The sequence below is a fragment of the Pyrus communis genome, chromosome 13 (genome assembly GCF_041283825.1).
Source record: "Pyrus communis isolate YQ-2024b chromosome 13, ASM4128382v1, whole genome shotgun sequence".
Taxonomy (NCBI): domain Eukaryota; kingdom Viridiplantae; phylum Streptophyta; class Magnoliopsida; order Rosales; family Rosaceae; genus Pyrus; species Pyrus communis.
This window is the reverse complement of record NC_142577.1, coordinates 27,627,916-27,642,878: the sequence shown is the minus strand read 5'-3', so window position 1 is coordinate 27,642,878 and position 14,963 is coordinate 27,627,916. Positions and strand designations below refer to the sequence as shown.

Sequence of the window (14,963 nt, the reverse complement as noted above, 5' to 3'; positions counted from 1 at the left end):
GAATCGTACAACCCAAGGAAGTCAACTTTTATCAATGCCTTCGGCTTTATGTGGATGTCCAGTTTCAATGAGATAACAAAGCAGCTAACTTATACACGTATAAATCCAGTTCTTTCTTTCTTTTTCTCAATGTGTTCAACTAAGCCTTCTCTACCTGTTAATTTGCTCTTCAAACAAGACGATCCACAGCCAAGAAATAGCTTCCGACCATGACGAATGATGCGATCCCGCTGCGAGCCATCCGTAACCCAAGGCCGCGGAACAGGAGATTCCTGTCTGAAGGGTGGATCCCTGTAACTCTCTCAAACCTATTTCCTGGTCTTCCCCATTTCAGAAGCTTCCTCTCCATTGAGACATACTGCCCACCACAATACACAAATGACATTCGCAATCAAAACAAACCTTATAACAGATAACACGCATTGATCAACATGCTAGCAAGTGTTGTCTAAGAACAAATCATGATAGGTGCATCAAAGGTGTATCGTGCTCAAACTAGACTAAACTTTGCCAAGAGTAAGTAACATACCTTGGGCAGCACAGTACATTCTGATCGAGATTTGGCAGTGTCAAAACAATGAGAAGCAGCCGCAGCAACAGAACCAGAAATTCCTGCTGCAATACTAATAGCCAAAGGAGAAAGTGGACCGATTTCATCATCCGACCTATGAGAAAACAAGTTCACTTCAACAACATGGAAAAAGGGAAACATAAAACAATGCATCTTTGTTCAACAGGTGCTCCTTTTAGCAGTGCAAAAAAATGGTACTCGATGGTGTGCTTCAACTAAGAAACAGGTTAGTCAATAGCAAGTTGCATTAATACCTGGGTTCAGGATCCATCCCCACTGCCTTCCAGTCAAGCATTGCTCGGTGTAGAGATTGCCAAGTAGAAAAGAATATGCCACCAAAAACTGAATCCCGAACAACTCCTGGCCGTAGACCTCTCCATAATGCACCCCATCCTTCCAAAGAGATGATTTCAGATGGTTTCCTGACACTGAACACTGAGGGTGGTTTCCCAGATCCTGTCATCATCCATGGGTACTCTTGTAAAGCACTCGTCATATTAGGATGCTTGGTTGTTAGGGTGGATAAAAGGGCAACAGAAGAATTTAATGCCTTCATGTCTGGACTACACCCACGTAGCAATCTTTGAATCAAAGGTGCAACAGCTTCCTTTCCTGGGAGAGAGGCCGAGTTTGGAATGCGAGAAGCAGAGGTCACCTGGGCACGAAGTTTTATAAGTTCAAATGGGGAGCTTATTAGTGATTCTACAACACCAGAAACAAGTCCCGCCAGGAGGGCCTCAGAGACGTAGACATAGTTATCTTCTCGACCATCTGCCAAAAAAGTATTTGCAACCACAAAAGGTGTCGGAAGCTGTAAATCAATGTATAATAACGATGAATTTTGGTACCATGTGTATGCACGTGTTTATTATCAGTTACCCAAAAATGAAGAGAAAATACCTTTATAGAAGGCAGTCAAAATTTCATAGGTTCCAAAACGAGCTCCCAACCCCAAAGTTCTTCCCGCTGCTAACCATAGAAAACCGTTGTACAAACCTACAACATGCATCACAGGCCAAACTTAACAATCATCAGCAAGCACAACACTGGGGAGGAAAGGAACCCTGTAAGCGCAAACAGAAAGCAGTGGAGAAAACAACAGGACTTGAAAAAACTAATGAAAATCGGGGAAGCACCTGAATTTCCTGAAAAATATCCAACTCTCTTTAAAACCTGAGTAGTTGTCAATTGCTTACTAGAACCTGAACCAACCTGTTCCCCCAATAAAAACAAATGAGGATTCAGGTTAGAAATGGATTATGACATGGCTCTTCACAAAGCAAAAAACTTGTAAAGCATCAGAAATCTAGGCAATGATGCCAGGGAGCAAACCTGAATAAGGGTTTTGATTGTATCAAGAGGGTAAGTAAGGGCTGTGCCTAATGCCACTGAACCTACACCAGAAAGTGCATGGATTGCAAATATCTGGTTCTTTAACAACTCCTCCATCTAAACATTCAGCAAACCAAACACCATAAAAATAAAAATAAAAGTAAAATTTACAATCAGAAATTGAGAAATAGATTTATACCCCATTCAATTTTTACAAAACAAAGATTTCTTCGCAACGCTGTTCCGCACATGTACTCGACAATTTTCAGATACAAATTCATGGGATTATGATGTTATCAACCAATATGTGAACGTAAAGGCACAAAATTTTCAAACGAGATTCTACTTAATCAAATACATAAGCAAACAATAAGAGCCGACAGAAGATACATAAACATTGGTCCCTTTCAGGCATTTCAACAAACACCTTGTTTGCAAAATATATACTAAATAAAGGGGCGACCCCAAGCCAAGAAGGCTTTCACTTGGGGGAACATCTATGCAGCCTTACCTTTGCTTTGCAAAGAGGCTATTTCCACGACTCCAGTCCGTCACAAAGGAGCAACCTTTCCGCTGTGCCAAGCTCGCCCTCTCTGCAATATATATATACTAAAAAGATGAAAACCCGATAAACAGAAAGGAAAATGATGTAAGCATATAAAAGAAATGCTTAAAACGAGCGTTTAGCAATTAGCATTTGATGTTTGAAATCTCATCGGAGAATAATTTACCGGCACCGGCGCTGTTCAAGTCACCTTCTTTTTCGTTCGCCTTCTTCAAATTGTCCGATGAATTCCAGCTCTCAACAATTTTATACGAAGACCGAAATGCAAGATTGTCGAAAGAAATTCAACTGGGATCGCAAAACGTTATATTGTATTTTTATTTCTGAGACTCAAAAAGTAGGACCAAAACTCTGGAGCTAGGGAGCAGTGAGCAGCTCATCAGCATGGAGAAACTGAGGAGGGAATGGATAATTGGTTTTTGGGCCTGTGACCTTTCAGCCCAATCCATATTTTTTTTAATACAAAAACATTCAAAACCACTCTAATCTTATTTATGAGATAAGAATTTGAACTTAGGTGCAAGTACTAAGAGGCGGGCGTACTGTCCTGATTACTTTTACTTTGGACAGAAGTGAATATTTGATGACAATTGATTTTTACAAAGTAATTTATAATATCAGCCGTTCCGATTATAAGTATAAAATTTTGTAAATCATGTTATGCCAGCTAGACATATTCTGGCATCTTCTAACATGTCAGATTGCTTTGGCATGTGTCGATATCTGTTTAACTGTGCGCAACTTCAGTTGACGACAAGCTCACCAAATGTTCAACTAAATACCTCAACAAATAAACTGAAATTTATTTTGCCCGCTTCACACTTTTTTCTATTAAAAAATATAGATCTTTAACACTATGATCCCCCAACGCTCTAATCCTGAATCCGCTATTGAAAGTGAGTAGCCAGAGTATTGTTATTTCCACTGTCTTATTGCGAGTGTGAACTGAGAGAATGATGTTAGAGTTTTTTCTATACAAAACCTGCCTTTTGAACGAGCATCGTTGCAAATTTCGGGTAGTATTAGGTTGGCAATTTTTTGCACGAGTTGTAGACTCGACATGAACATAACAAGTTTCGAGTGAACCCGTCAACGAGTCGGTTTGTTACCAAAGTACCTGTTAAGAACCTATTAACTAATCGGATCGTTATCAAATCACATATTAAGAACTTAATAAGATATCGTTTGCCAGTAAATACATTAGACATGAAAAATTTCTTGCATGACTAATCTAACACAAAACGACACAACCCGTTAATGAATTGGGATGTTACGGGTCACTTGTTAGGAAAACGGTTTGACACAACACGATCCCTTAAGATAACAGACATGACACGAAAATAATGCGAACATAACAGACACAACCCGTTTACCAAATTTAGGTAGTATTCAGAAAAGGGAGCGCACAATTTTCCCTGTTGTATGCTAATGCATGCATTATAAAACGCATTTAACCTACTGTATACTACAGTTACACGGTACACCTGAGAAAAATCTGAACCTGAAACTAGTAACATTAGAAGTTCTTGCAACTAGGTTATCTGACGTAGAAAACACCGCTAACTATCGATCAGCGACTGAATTCGCTAACAATCTCGTGTAAACTACACATTCTTTTCTCAGTACATGTATATGAAGGGAAGGTTAGGAATTCATTATATGGACAAGGAGGAGGCTTACATGCTTACATTTCTCAACAACAGCAACAACAAGAAAAACATCGACGCCGACGCCGGCGACAAGAACAACCCCACTTACACCAAGAAAAGCAACAAAGCCAATAGGAGGCTTTTGATTTGATCACTTTTTTGGGCGGTAAGAGGACTGGTGGTGGCGGCGGCGGCAGCTCCGGCTCCGGCTCCAGACACGGCTCTTCGGCAAATTGTGTAACCTTCACGGAACTTTTCATCCTATCTGTCATCCCATCTGACAATCTGCATAACATAATGTACATAACATTCACAGACCATGGATTTCAGGAGAAACGGAAAGATGACAGTGCATTCATGATGCTGAGTAAAGGAAAATATTTTGTTGAAGAAAAGTTATGTTTTCACTTAAAGCCCGACGAATGGCCACCATAGCTAAAGAGACATGCATACACGGTTGAAGAAACACAACACACTCTCTTTTGGAAACAGTTCCAAGAATAGCAGAACGCCCAGCTGCAGTTCGAACAATAGCAGCTTGGCCATGTAACATAGCAGAACGCCCGGCTACAGTTAGAACAGCAGCGCAATGGCCACACACGCTTCTTTGTTCTGCAATAAACAAAGGGTGCATTCTTCATGGCCTAAGTTCGGGGTTTTGAATCTTAGCCAATAAATTCTGTAGGCATGCATATGCCTGAATTTTGTGTGTGCACGGTCATGTATAATACTAGAAATTGTTACGCGAGCGCCAAATCTGTAGTGTATATATATGAAACTGCATGTATATATGCTCATCCTAAAATAACAATGCATTACATCCATGTGAAAAGTAGGGTACAAACATGCATAATTCACCTTAGAAAATGTATATAGACGTACATTGGGAAGGCAAAAGAGCGTGTGCTAGTTCCACTCGCATCAGAGCGGCGAGAGAGGGTAGGGGATTTTACGGGTCCAGTTGGTGCAGGCACCCTTCCCTCGCTATAATCTTCAGCATTTGCTCTTGCAGTGTTCTTAATGGTCTCATCTGCCACTCCAACTCCAGATTCCCTCACTTCTTCAATCCTCACTTCTTCAATCCTATCGCTTTCAATTTCTACCACTGGAACATGAGGGGCCGGATTGAGTGCAAACAACTCGCCCGATTTGTTCAGTTCCCCAGACTTACCCAAATCACCGAGCAAAAGTATGTGGTCTCTTGAAAAGCTATTGTTTCCTAAATGAATGCTAAAAAGCGACTCATTTGATGCAACACTCCATTCCAATTCTTTGTTGGATTTACTTCTTGAAAACACAGAAGACGGGATCCTGTAAGGATCATATCCTCCTCCAAACCGATCCATCGTTTGGATTGAAGGGGATTCTGTTGGTGACAAGCCGGGCACCATGGACCCATGGGTGACATCAGAAGCTCGGGACGTTGATGCAGGACCTACAGAGCTAGAGTCATGATGTTGAGGGAGAGAAGAAGTATGTGTTGAAGTGGTAGTTCTGTTTGTATCCACTTGGAAGAGATCTTCCAATGACGAGTCTGATGCCAAAGAAGACAAAGAGGATACGGAGACTAGCTTTCTGGTCGGGACACGACCACCTTCATTAGTAGTGGCCTCTGGAAGTATTGTTAAATGGCTACTGTCATCACTCCCGTCACGAACCTTCGGTCTTTCCGAACGCTTACTGCCTCCACTTCCATCAACAACTCTTTCCGAACGTTTACTGTTTCTGCTGCTTCCGGGTTCTAAGTCCATAGCTGAAACATGCACGAAGCAAATTTCGTAACAGAAATACTTGATAAAGTTTGCCATCAAATGCCAATATTATTTCAATAAAACCTAGCTATGATTTGCATTTTAGGAAATGCTTCGTGAAACAGACCTATCCAAATAATAGGTCATTATCAATTTTATAACTTTTACTACGTGGCTTCTTTCATTCTGAGTAAGTAAACATGTATACGTAATGTAACCAAAAGCTTAAGACCATAAAATATATACATTTTATGAGTTCATCATGTCAACAATTACCAGTTTACCTCAATTGCGTATCATCTGCAGACATTTTCATCATTTCATGGCAACAAAAAATAAATAAAAAAATGAGAAAAAATTATCCTTCCCCAAAAAAATTATTATAAAATTTAATTTTCAAATAAAAGATATGAATTCGATAGCTAAATTCAAATTGATTAAAAATGTAGAAAATAATTAATCTCACCTGAATCATAAGAAATAAGTCCTTAAATTTCTGAATTTCCAAATGATCCTACCAGGGATCAGCATTCCTGTGTCTCCTCCTCACCTCGATAATTATATATATTTTTGGTAGAATAAACCTCCCCTCGCCTGAATTGAATGACTAAATTCCCAAGAAATATAAATTAAAAATTTTAGAAAAAAAATAAAAAAAAAACAAATTGAATATGTGAGAGAGGAGAAGCACTTTGATTGCTAAACCCTAATTTTGAAAAAAAAATAAAAATTAAACAAAATTAGGGCTGAAGTTGTCGCCCTTGAATATCTGAATATGTGGTTTTGGAATTAGGGTTTGTGAGTGGGAAAATCTGGTGATGGAAGGCGTAGCGAAACTTTCGGCGTTTCTTTGGGTTCTACTTCTATCTGTATTTGTAAGCCTTTCGCGCCATCTTTAACTTTCCCTTACCTTCTTTGGGCGCTTAAGGCCTATCTTATGCTAGGCTTTAATTCCGGTCGCCGTGCTCATCCCATATGGAGAGGCCACGTAAAACAAGGACGTTGTGACAATTTGTTTAGATTAGGATCAACATGATTCAATCTGATTTATTTCGTACATATCGCTCAATGATAAAATGGGTCAAATTCTACAAAATCAAACCTATAAGACTTAACATGACATATAGTTTGATAATGGAAGTAATAAAAGGGTTGAGTTAGCGGCAACATATCGATTTTAACACGACAAATTTGTTTTAAGTAAATTTAGTCAAGTGTTGGAAGTGGTTGGTGTGCATCATGTGTGCATTTGAAATTAGAGTGTTATGTGCGAGTTGAGAGAAATTTTTAATATTTAGTTTATTGGTTTGTTACTTTGTTTATAAATATACTCAGTTCATTTGTCATAATATTATGATATAATGGTATTCTTCTTTATTTGTAAGTGAAATATTTTAAGTTTGATTCTTATCAAAAATGAATTTGAACCATATTATTATTAGCCCATTATGAGGCTTAGCCTACTCCTCCACAATACCATTTGGTCAGTGTGTGTGTGTGTGTGTGTGTGTGTGTATGTACATATATATATATATAATCTAATTTGTTTTTTCCTTGTTAAGGAAGTTTCAAGATTTCCTTAAGATTTAGTAGAAGAACTTTGAGTTTGAAACAAGAAGATGAAGCTTTATGCAAAGCTTGGGTTTTTTACTATTCGAGAAGGTGTTACTGGCAACGACCAATCGGCGAAAACGTTTTAGAGTTGTGCGTGCAGGTAATAATAGTATTTTCTTGTTAAAAAGTTATCATTTAATGAAATATAATTATATATTTTTTTACATATTTTGTCGGTAAGTTTTTTACTTCGGCACTCGAAACTTTTCATTTTTAAATTACTGTAGCAATTTCAAATCATTTTCTCTCTCACTTTTTTTTTTTTTTTTATCGAAGAAAAGAATTTTATTAGATTCAAATTGAAATGTTTACATCAAAAGCTAAAGTGTTAAACAATCACTATGGCTCGAAATAGTCTCATCCATAAGAGTCTCTCTCTCTCGTAAGGCAGAAGCGGCCACTAGATGTATTTCCGTATTACAAATACGAGGAGCAAAAATGATACCCATTGACCCTGGCCATTGCTTCACATATTGAATATCAAGAAGAAAATTTTCAATTATAACATTTAATTGAGCCTTGCCGTTAATCATATCCACAAATCCTTTAGAATCTTATTCAATCCGAACATAATCAACTCCCATATCAATACAAGCCAACAAAGCCGCACGCACCGATTCCTCCACTATATTAGGCTAGATTCGCGTGGAAAATTCCCCACTCCTCCCGGCCCCATGAAAAATACATGCGAAATTCCGTACCACCCATCCATACCCCTCCTCATCTGGATTCCCTTTTTTTCCCTTAATAATAGTATTTTTTTATATTTTGTTAAAAAAGTTGTCTTTTAATGAAATAAAATTATATACTTTTTATATATTTTGTCGGTAATATTTTACGTCGGCAAAAAGTTATTGTTCACTTTAATTTTTCAAACTGCTGTTAAAATGAATTTGGTAAGAGTTACCTAAATATATTAAGATAGTTTTTCCTACTTATTAGGATGGATAATATCATTTATTAAATATATATATATATTAAGATTATTTAAAAAAATAAAACTGTTATTCACACTTCAAAAATTTCATTAGGAAATTTGACAACAACCATTAAAATTCTCCAATTATTACTATTTAGATTTAAAAAAAAAAATTAAAAGTAAACGGGGGCGGGTACGGAAGTTGGATGCTATCTCGGCTTTCACGGAGTACTGTCATCGGCCTCCTCTGTTCACTGAGACCAGGAAGCACATCCTTCGCTTCTCTCAATCTTGAGCTACTGAACACTTCCAATCCCAGGTCGGAATCCCGAGCTCTTTCCTCTAGGTAATTTCCGTTAATTCTTCGATTTTCCCATCTGGGTTTTCTCAGATTCTCTGTCATTTTCTGATTTCCTTCTGTGCATTACTCTGATTGCTTAGTAAACTGTATAGTTTGAGCTAATGATGGATTGGATTGAATTGGTTTGTTTTGGATTGGATTGGTCTGGTTGGATTGGATTTAGCTGTTTCTTGAGACTATTTGAGCTTTATTGTTTTTTGTTTTTTGTTTTTGTAGAAACTGAATCAACTCAAGAAGATTTTAAAGTTCCGTTCTTTTCTTCTTTGTATTGAGTAGATTTCATCCACTGATACTTTCCACACTCAAAGTTGCTTGCTTTTATTTGTATTTTTGATGAAATTATACAGTTGAATTTACAATTTTCAGATTCGACTTTAGACATGTGCCAAGAACATGAATGTGCATAGATATGGTGGTTGCGCTTTCATACATAGAAATCCGCTTATAACTAGGTTGCTCAGACATGAATGTGGTTGCTTTGGCTTGCATTTTAGTACCGATTGATATGCACCAACGTGGAAGTTGCCTTCTTCCAGATTTTGGATTAGAACCCAAAGCAGGGTGAATAAAATCTGATGGAAAGATTGCGATCTCGAACCCCTTTACTTCCTTCTGATCTTCCAGAATCCACCTCCTCTAACAATACTGAAAGCGCTCAGTTAAATGCACATGGAGTTCGTGGGCTGTCTGGTATTCAGGGACTGAAGAAGAGAGGTCACGGAAGTCGTTCTTGGATAAAGATTGATCCGCTTGGGAATATAAGCATTTTGGAGCTTGACAAGGCTACTATAATGAGACATTGTTCGTTGCCTGGAAGAGATCTCCGACTTTTGGATCCTTTGTTCATATACCCTTCTACAATATTAGGAAGGGAGAGAGCTATTGTTGTTAGTCTTGAACAGATCAGGTGTATAATCACCGCTGACGAGGTTATCCTGATGAATTCCCTGGATGGATGTGTTGTTCAGTACAAGTCTGAATTGTGCAAACGCCTAGAGTCAAACAAAGATCAATCTGGTATGGAATTGGAAACTAATCTACCTGATATCTGATATCTTTTACTGCCTTGGGGTTTATTCATACTTTTCCAATGTATGTGAGTGATAACCTTTTTATACCATTTCTAAAAACATCTTATCTGATAACGAAATAGGTTTCCACAAAAAGTAAGCGACCACTTATTTCTCCACCCAAATTTAAGCCTTTATTTTCCTTTGTATTTTTTTTATTGCCAAAATAAAAATTCAATGTCGAATGCATTTCTGACAAGTCTAATTTGATTCAGATGACTTGCCTTTCGAGTTTAGAGCATTGGAGCTGGCTCTGGAACTAACCTGCATGTCTCTAGATGCTCAGGTATCAATCTATTTGCAGCACAACCTATCAACTAATTTTGGTACATGCTTCATTTATCCCCAGGCAGTTCTTTGTTCACTACGTTCTGGCGGTATAGCTCTCCCTAAATTTGGTAGAGTCCCTAGTCGTGTATTTGTTGTCATTCAGAACTCTATATGTAATTTTATTGTGAACTTGTATATTAGATGAAGTAAAAATTGACAAAAACTAGGAAAAAGAAGCAGGAATCGTCATCAGCACAAGCCCATTACATTAATGAAGTTCATCAATGTGATAGGTAAAGGAACTGCAAATGGACATATACCCTGTGCTGGATGAACTAGCATCATCAATAAACACTGTTAATCTGGAGCGTGTGCGTAGACTCAAAGGTCACCTTCTTGCATTGACTCAACGAGTTCAAAAGGTAAGGTGATTCTATTGGCACCCAAAAATTTGCTCTTTGAACCTCAAGTGAAGTAGTAGCATCTTCATTTTTCTCTCATTCATTTCTACTTTAGAAAGCAAATTTTTCATAATATACATGTTCTCTGCTCTTCATCTCCTCAATTCAATTGCTTTTAATTCATTCTAGGTCCGTGACGAAATAGAACATCTCATGGATGATGACGGTGACATGGCTGAGATGTACCTTACTGAGAAGAAACAAAGGTCAGAGGGTTATCCCTTAAGTGACCTTTGTTTTCAAACTAACACATCAGGCGAGGAAACAATTGTTTCAAAATCTGCTCCTGTTTCTCCAGTGGGGTCACTCAGTGGAGCACATCAATTGCAAAGGGCTTTTACTAGTTTTGTGAGTTCAAGCAGGAATGGAAGCTTGTTGAGTTCATCTAATTTCGGAGAAAACATTGATAAACTGGAAATGCTGCTTGAAGCCTACTTTGTTGGCATCGACCATACTCTCAACAAGTTGTTATCGGTAGGAGATGTTTTATGCTCAGTGAATATATATATTTATTGATGATGCAGCTTTGAAAGAATGCATTGATGATACGAAGATTTGATTAAATATTAAACTGGCAATAAGTGATTGACACAAGCTTATATCTTGTTTTGGTGATGCAGCTGAAAGAATACATAGATGATACCGAAGACTTGATTAACTTTAAACTGGTAAGGAGTGATTAACTGCTTCCACTTTCTTAATTACTACAATACATGCACAGGTGAATTCTAATATTGCGCTTTATATGGGACAGGGCAATGTTCAGAACCATCTGATACAGTTTGAGTTGCTCCTTACAGCGGCTACCTTCTTGGCTACTGTTTTTGCCGCTGTTACAGCAGTATTTGGAATGAATTTACCCTCCACTGTTTTCGATAGTCCATCTACATTCAATTGGGTTTTGGTTTTCAGTGGTGTTGCCTGTGGGTTCCTGTACTTCTCTTTTCTGATTTATTTTAGGTATAAAAGGATCTTTCCCTTGTAAAGTATGAAATTGACGATTCACATTCTAATGGTGAAACTGAATGTTATTTATCAGGGAGAAGAAAAATCCAATTGATTTTACACGTATTGCTGGGAACGAAAGTACTTTCGATATCTATGAATCAATCAGTGATGTTTTTCATTTCCAAATCCATTAAGCGCACCTTCTTTTCTCTGGCTTCAAGTGCTGCCTCAAGCTCCACGATTCGTGCTTCGAGCCTCGACTCAGTCACTTCATACAGACGCAAACTCAGCTCCTGAGGTGACACGCCTTTGTTAATTTCCTCCTGAGCATTCATTTCCAAAAGCTCTAGTTCGGCTAGGAGCCCTGCCTCAATTTTTCTCATTGCTTCAGCATCATCCTCCGTTTGATCATCGAGCCTTTTCGCAACACATTTGTTCGATTTCTCCAGTTCTCGTACATTGAAGGAGGTGATGATCTGCTTCTCAGTTCCCTGGAATCTGAAACCCTCCTCCTCCTCGGGTAGGTTTTGGACCAACTTCTGAGTCTGCTTCAACAACTCATTCAACTTGTCAATTTTTCTTTTACGTGCACCAATACCATATATTACTCCAATACTGATTCCAACAAAGAAAAGAAGCATTCCATTTCTTGAACCTGGAAAAGTAAAAAAATTTAAGCCAAATATGTATGCAGAATAAACAAAAAACTTCATGTGAATAGAACGGAATTGTTATTACTACTCCAAAATAGTACATGATGACTTTTTTAAGTCTCGATAACAGATTCCTAATAAGAATAGCGTAAAACCTTGTGAACCAAACGGGCTGCCAGCCACTGGTATGGTTGAGCTGCTGCATCTCCTTTTCCTCCTCCTCCCCAGCCGCCACCGCGCCTTTTCCTCACTCTCTAACCACACGTCATTGACTTGGCTCCCACTGTTAACCAAAAATGGCCTCATTGCCAAAATACAAGGTGATGCACATGATGAGCTGTACACATCCTCTTCCACTCTACAATTTTCCCGGTACAACACCACCTGAACCAATGGGCAGCTTTCTGTGGAATTAAGTTCTTTTAGAGAAAGCCCTTTTGATTTAACTCCAAGAAATCTGCCTTTCTTTAGTCCTTGATGAATAGAAAACCCAGCTTTTTCTGCCACAGCATAATCAGAAACCAACTCACCAGAAGACTCAGTCACCTCCTCACCATCATGAACTGACTGATCTGCTACACCTTCCGGCTTCCGTTGCTCTGGAAAGCCATTTGTGCCAATAGCACTACGCCACGTAACCAGCCCCAGTGACTGTTGCTGCTGCTACAATCCATAAATCCATATAAAAGCCTATATTTCTGGCCAATTCTGATCTTCAAAACCCAAAAGCGAAAAGGGTTTTTGGTGAATTTTCTGTCTTGATCGAAAAGAAGAATAAAAGGGAGGAGATCCAATTTTACTCTTCCTTCAACAATGGTTGATAATGTTGTCTAAGGAAACACAATGAGAGCGAATCCACAACGGTTATATTAACAGTTGGTCATGTAAGGTGTCGTTCTTCTTTGCACACGTATGAGAATTTAAAGCGGTTTTAGCGAGATTTTTTCATACGTGTTAGACTATAATTGATAATTAAGGAGGAATAATTCCTTAACACCTGAGGAGCCGAGTAGTGTTTCTAATCTGGGAGTCAAATTGGGAAGTTGTTCATCCTGCTGGATTATACAGTGTTCTTACCTGTTTTCTAATCTCAAATTTTTTATCCTTAAGTATTGGTATTGCATTTTGTAGTTTAGGTATTAAATATTGAAGGAAATCTAGAAAATATGAAAAAATAAGGTAATATATAGCAGGTGCACTGAGCTACCACATAACGTACACAGCACGTTCTAATTGGATAGGAAATTAAAACAGGTTAATTAGCATGATTAATCACTAATATTCCCGATTAATTAGCTTAATCTCTCACTGTTTTAAAAATGGTAATGAACCGTTTAGAGTATCACTATTATGTTGCAGCTGTGGTAATGAACTATAAAAATAGATATTTTAAACAGCTGTGGGAATCAAATCTAACGACTAAAACACTTATAATCACATCCAATATAAAATTCAATTCACATGTGAGCCCTTAATAACATCACAGTTTAGTGAAGAAAAAAACACTTCAAACTTAATACAAATATGTACCACAACCTACTCCGTGTTTTTCATTTTCTTTGTGAATTATTACAAAACTTCAGTTATTTCCGGCAGCCGTGACATTTGAAGAACGGAGTGCACTTATACTATTGAACCTGGTCGGAGCTTGCCTTAACCAGTATCTGCCACCAATGAAGCCACTCGTCATAAGCGGCGCAGCCTCTTGGAACGTAAGTTCCCGGGCCCACTTAACTCTCTGCGACGTATCGGCTCCCGGTCCCCAACATCTGTACTGTCCGAAGTAGACAGTACTCAGTTCTTCGGGCGACCGACCCCAGTCGTCCCAACCTTGCGGCGCCACGACATTCGACATGTGCGTAAGGGAAAAGATAACCCTGGAATAGGGGCTCCATGGCCGTCCTAGGGTTGTCTTTGATAAGCCGCTTATCTTGCACCCCACGAAACTGAAGCCCAAGTTCTCTGAAGCGTTGTCCCTCCGGTGGGCGGTTATGAATCCGACCTCATCCGCAGTCGAGTGCAAGTGGCAGTTCTGGAAAAGGGCGGCTGAGCTTCCGAATATGAAGTCGACGGCTCCTTCGATGTAGCAGTTGCTGTAGTACTGCTTGCCGTTTTCGGAAAGTAGGGTGTCTTGATACGACTTGATACTGCAATCGTAGAATGCTGCCCTATCTCCGGAAGCCCTAAGTGCCACTGCTCGAGCTCCTTTTCCGTACGTGTTCTGAATTGTGAGGGTTCGTCCAGTAAAATCAGAGGCCAGGACGGTGAAGGTTGGAGTGTCGTATATCTCCCCGCCCTGACTCCATGTTATTATCGTCTCGCCCGGCCCCGCGCCGGCTATCGTAATAAATGGCTTATCTGCAGGCACCCAAATTTTTTCAGTGTAAGTTCCAGGTTTAACTGCAATGTACACATTCTCCACATTATTTGACGGCACGGCATCAATGGCGTCTTGTATTTTCCAGTAATCTCCTTTGCCGGACTGGTCCACGGTTATGAGAATGGCTTCGTCAGACGCATAATTATTTGTGGTTGCAACTTGAGAGGTAACGGCGGTGAAAGTATAGAGTAAAAGAGCAATGAGAAAGAACTTCGTAGAAGTAAAACCGTTGGCCATCGTGGTAAGAGAGAAGCACTTTGTGTCTGAATTAGGAGCTTTGTGTTGGATTGATCGACAACGATGAATAGTGATGTGAATGTTGACAACAGCTGATGTCGTTATTATATAGTGTTCGCATGCATGCAGGTGGAAGTAGGAAATTAGGTTTTACTTGAGGAATTAGGACAACCAATTTCAGG

General features: G+C 38.9%; 4 protein-coding genes and 1 pseudogene across 8 annotated transcripts; 1 reads left to right on the top strand and 4 right to left on the bottom strand.

The window, feature by feature from the left end:
* Positions 1-6: 6 nt before the first annotated feature.
* Positions 7-2,931, bottom strand: LOC137737591 (mitochondrial arginine transporter BAC2). The gene is made up of 8 exons (XM_068477125.2): positions 2,635-2,931; positions 2,415-2,496; positions 1,904-2,020; positions 1,708-1,783; positions 1,472-1,567; positions 826-1,342; positions 530-665; positions 7-358 (listed from the first exon to the last, which is right to left on the bottom strand). Exons 3-8 carry the CDS (start codon positions 2,018-2,020, stop codon positions 170-172), a joined length of 1,131 nt encoding a protein of 376 aa, XP_068333226.1. The 5' UTR covers positions 2,415-2,496; positions 2,635-2,931; the 3' UTR covers positions 7-169.
* Positions 2,932-3,836: 905 nt separating this feature from the next.
* Positions 3,837-6,647, bottom strand: LOC137736325 (uncharacterized). The gene is made up of 3 exons (XM_088683497.1): positions 6,335-6,647; positions 5,000-5,870; positions 3,837-4,402 (listed from the first exon to the last, which is right to left on the bottom strand). Exons 2-3 carry the CDS (start codon positions 5,866-5,868, stop codon positions 4,162-4,164), a joined length of 1,110 nt encoding a protein of 369 aa, XP_088539623.1. The 5' UTR covers positions 5,869-5,870; positions 6,335-6,647; the 3' UTR covers positions 3,837-4,161.
* Positions 6,648-8,580: 1,933 nt separating this feature from the next.
* LOC137737680 (magnesium transporter MRS2-5-like) lies at positions 8,581-11,634 on the top strand. Of its 5 annotated transcripts, XM_088683576.1 has the most exons (8): positions 8,606-8,747; positions 8,979-9,007; positions 9,129-9,779; positions 10,048-10,118; positions 10,396-10,524; positions 10,693-11,037; positions 11,184-11,231; positions 11,318-11,634. In XM_088683576.1, the coding sequence occupies exons 3-8, from the start codon at positions 9,338-9,340 to the stop codon at positions 11,546-11,548; spliced, it is 1,266 nt and encodes a 421-aa protein (XP_088539702.1). In that variant the 5' UTR covers positions 8,606-8,747; positions 8,979-9,007; positions 9,129-9,337; the 3' UTR covers positions 11,549-11,634. The 5 variants fall into 5 exon arrangements, with proteins under 5 accessions (XP_088539701.1, XP_088539704.1, XP_088539705.1 ...); XM_088683575.1 differs by lacking the exon at positions 8,979-9,007 and having other exon boundaries at positions 8,581-8,747; XM_088683578.1 differs by lacking the exon at positions 8,979-9,007 and having other exon boundaries at positions 8,589-8,747; positions 9,299-9,779.
* Positions 11,635-11,667: 33 nt separating this feature from the next.
* Positions 11,668-12,965, bottom strand: LOC148692037 (uncharacterized). Its single transcript, XM_088683580.1, is given in 3 exon segments — positions 11,668-12,166; positions 12,320-12,762; positions 12,764-12,965. Coding segments are annotated over 3 exon segments (1,023 nt in total). The 5' UTR covers positions 12,847-12,965; the 3' UTR covers positions 11,668-11,669.
* Positions 12,966-13,743: 778 nt separating this feature from the next.
* LOC137736728 (putative pectinesterase 11 pseudogene) lies at positions 13,744-14,810 on the bottom strand (annotated as a pseudogene).
* Positions 14,811-14,963: the final 153 nt, after the last annotated feature.

Coding starts and splice junctions, on each gene's coding strand:
- LOC137737591 (XM_068477125.2), bottom strand. CDS start 2,020: ATGGAGGAGTTGTTAAAGAACCAGATATTTGCAATCCATGCACTTTCT. Junction 1,343..1,471: donor TTTGACTGCCTTCTATAAAG/GTATTTTCTCTT, acceptor CTTTTTTGGCAG/ATGGTCGAGAAGATAACTAT. Junction 666..825: donor GGGATGGATCCTGAACCCAG/GTATTAATGCAA, acceptor GTTTTCTCATAG/GTCGGATGATGAAATCGGTC.
- LOC137736325 (XM_088683497.1), bottom strand. CDS start 5,868: ATGGACTTAGAACCCGGAAGCAGCAGAAACAGTAAACGTTCGGAAAGA. Junction 4,403..4,999: donor CGCTCTTTTGCCTTCCCAAT/GTACGTCTATAT, acceptor TATGTTATGCAG/ATTGTCAGATGGGATGACAG.
- LOC137737680 (XM_088683575.1), top strand. CDS start 9,338: ATGGAAAGATTGCGATCTCGAACCCCTTTACTTCCTTCTGATCTTCCA. Junction 9,780..10,047: donor GTCAAACAAAGATCAATCTG/GTATGGAATTGG, acceptor AATTTGATTCAG/ATGACTTGCCTTTCGAGTTT. Junction 10,525..10,692: donor TGACTCAACGAGTTCAAAAG/GTAAGGTGATTC, acceptor AATTCATTCTAG/GTCCGTGACGAAATAGAACA.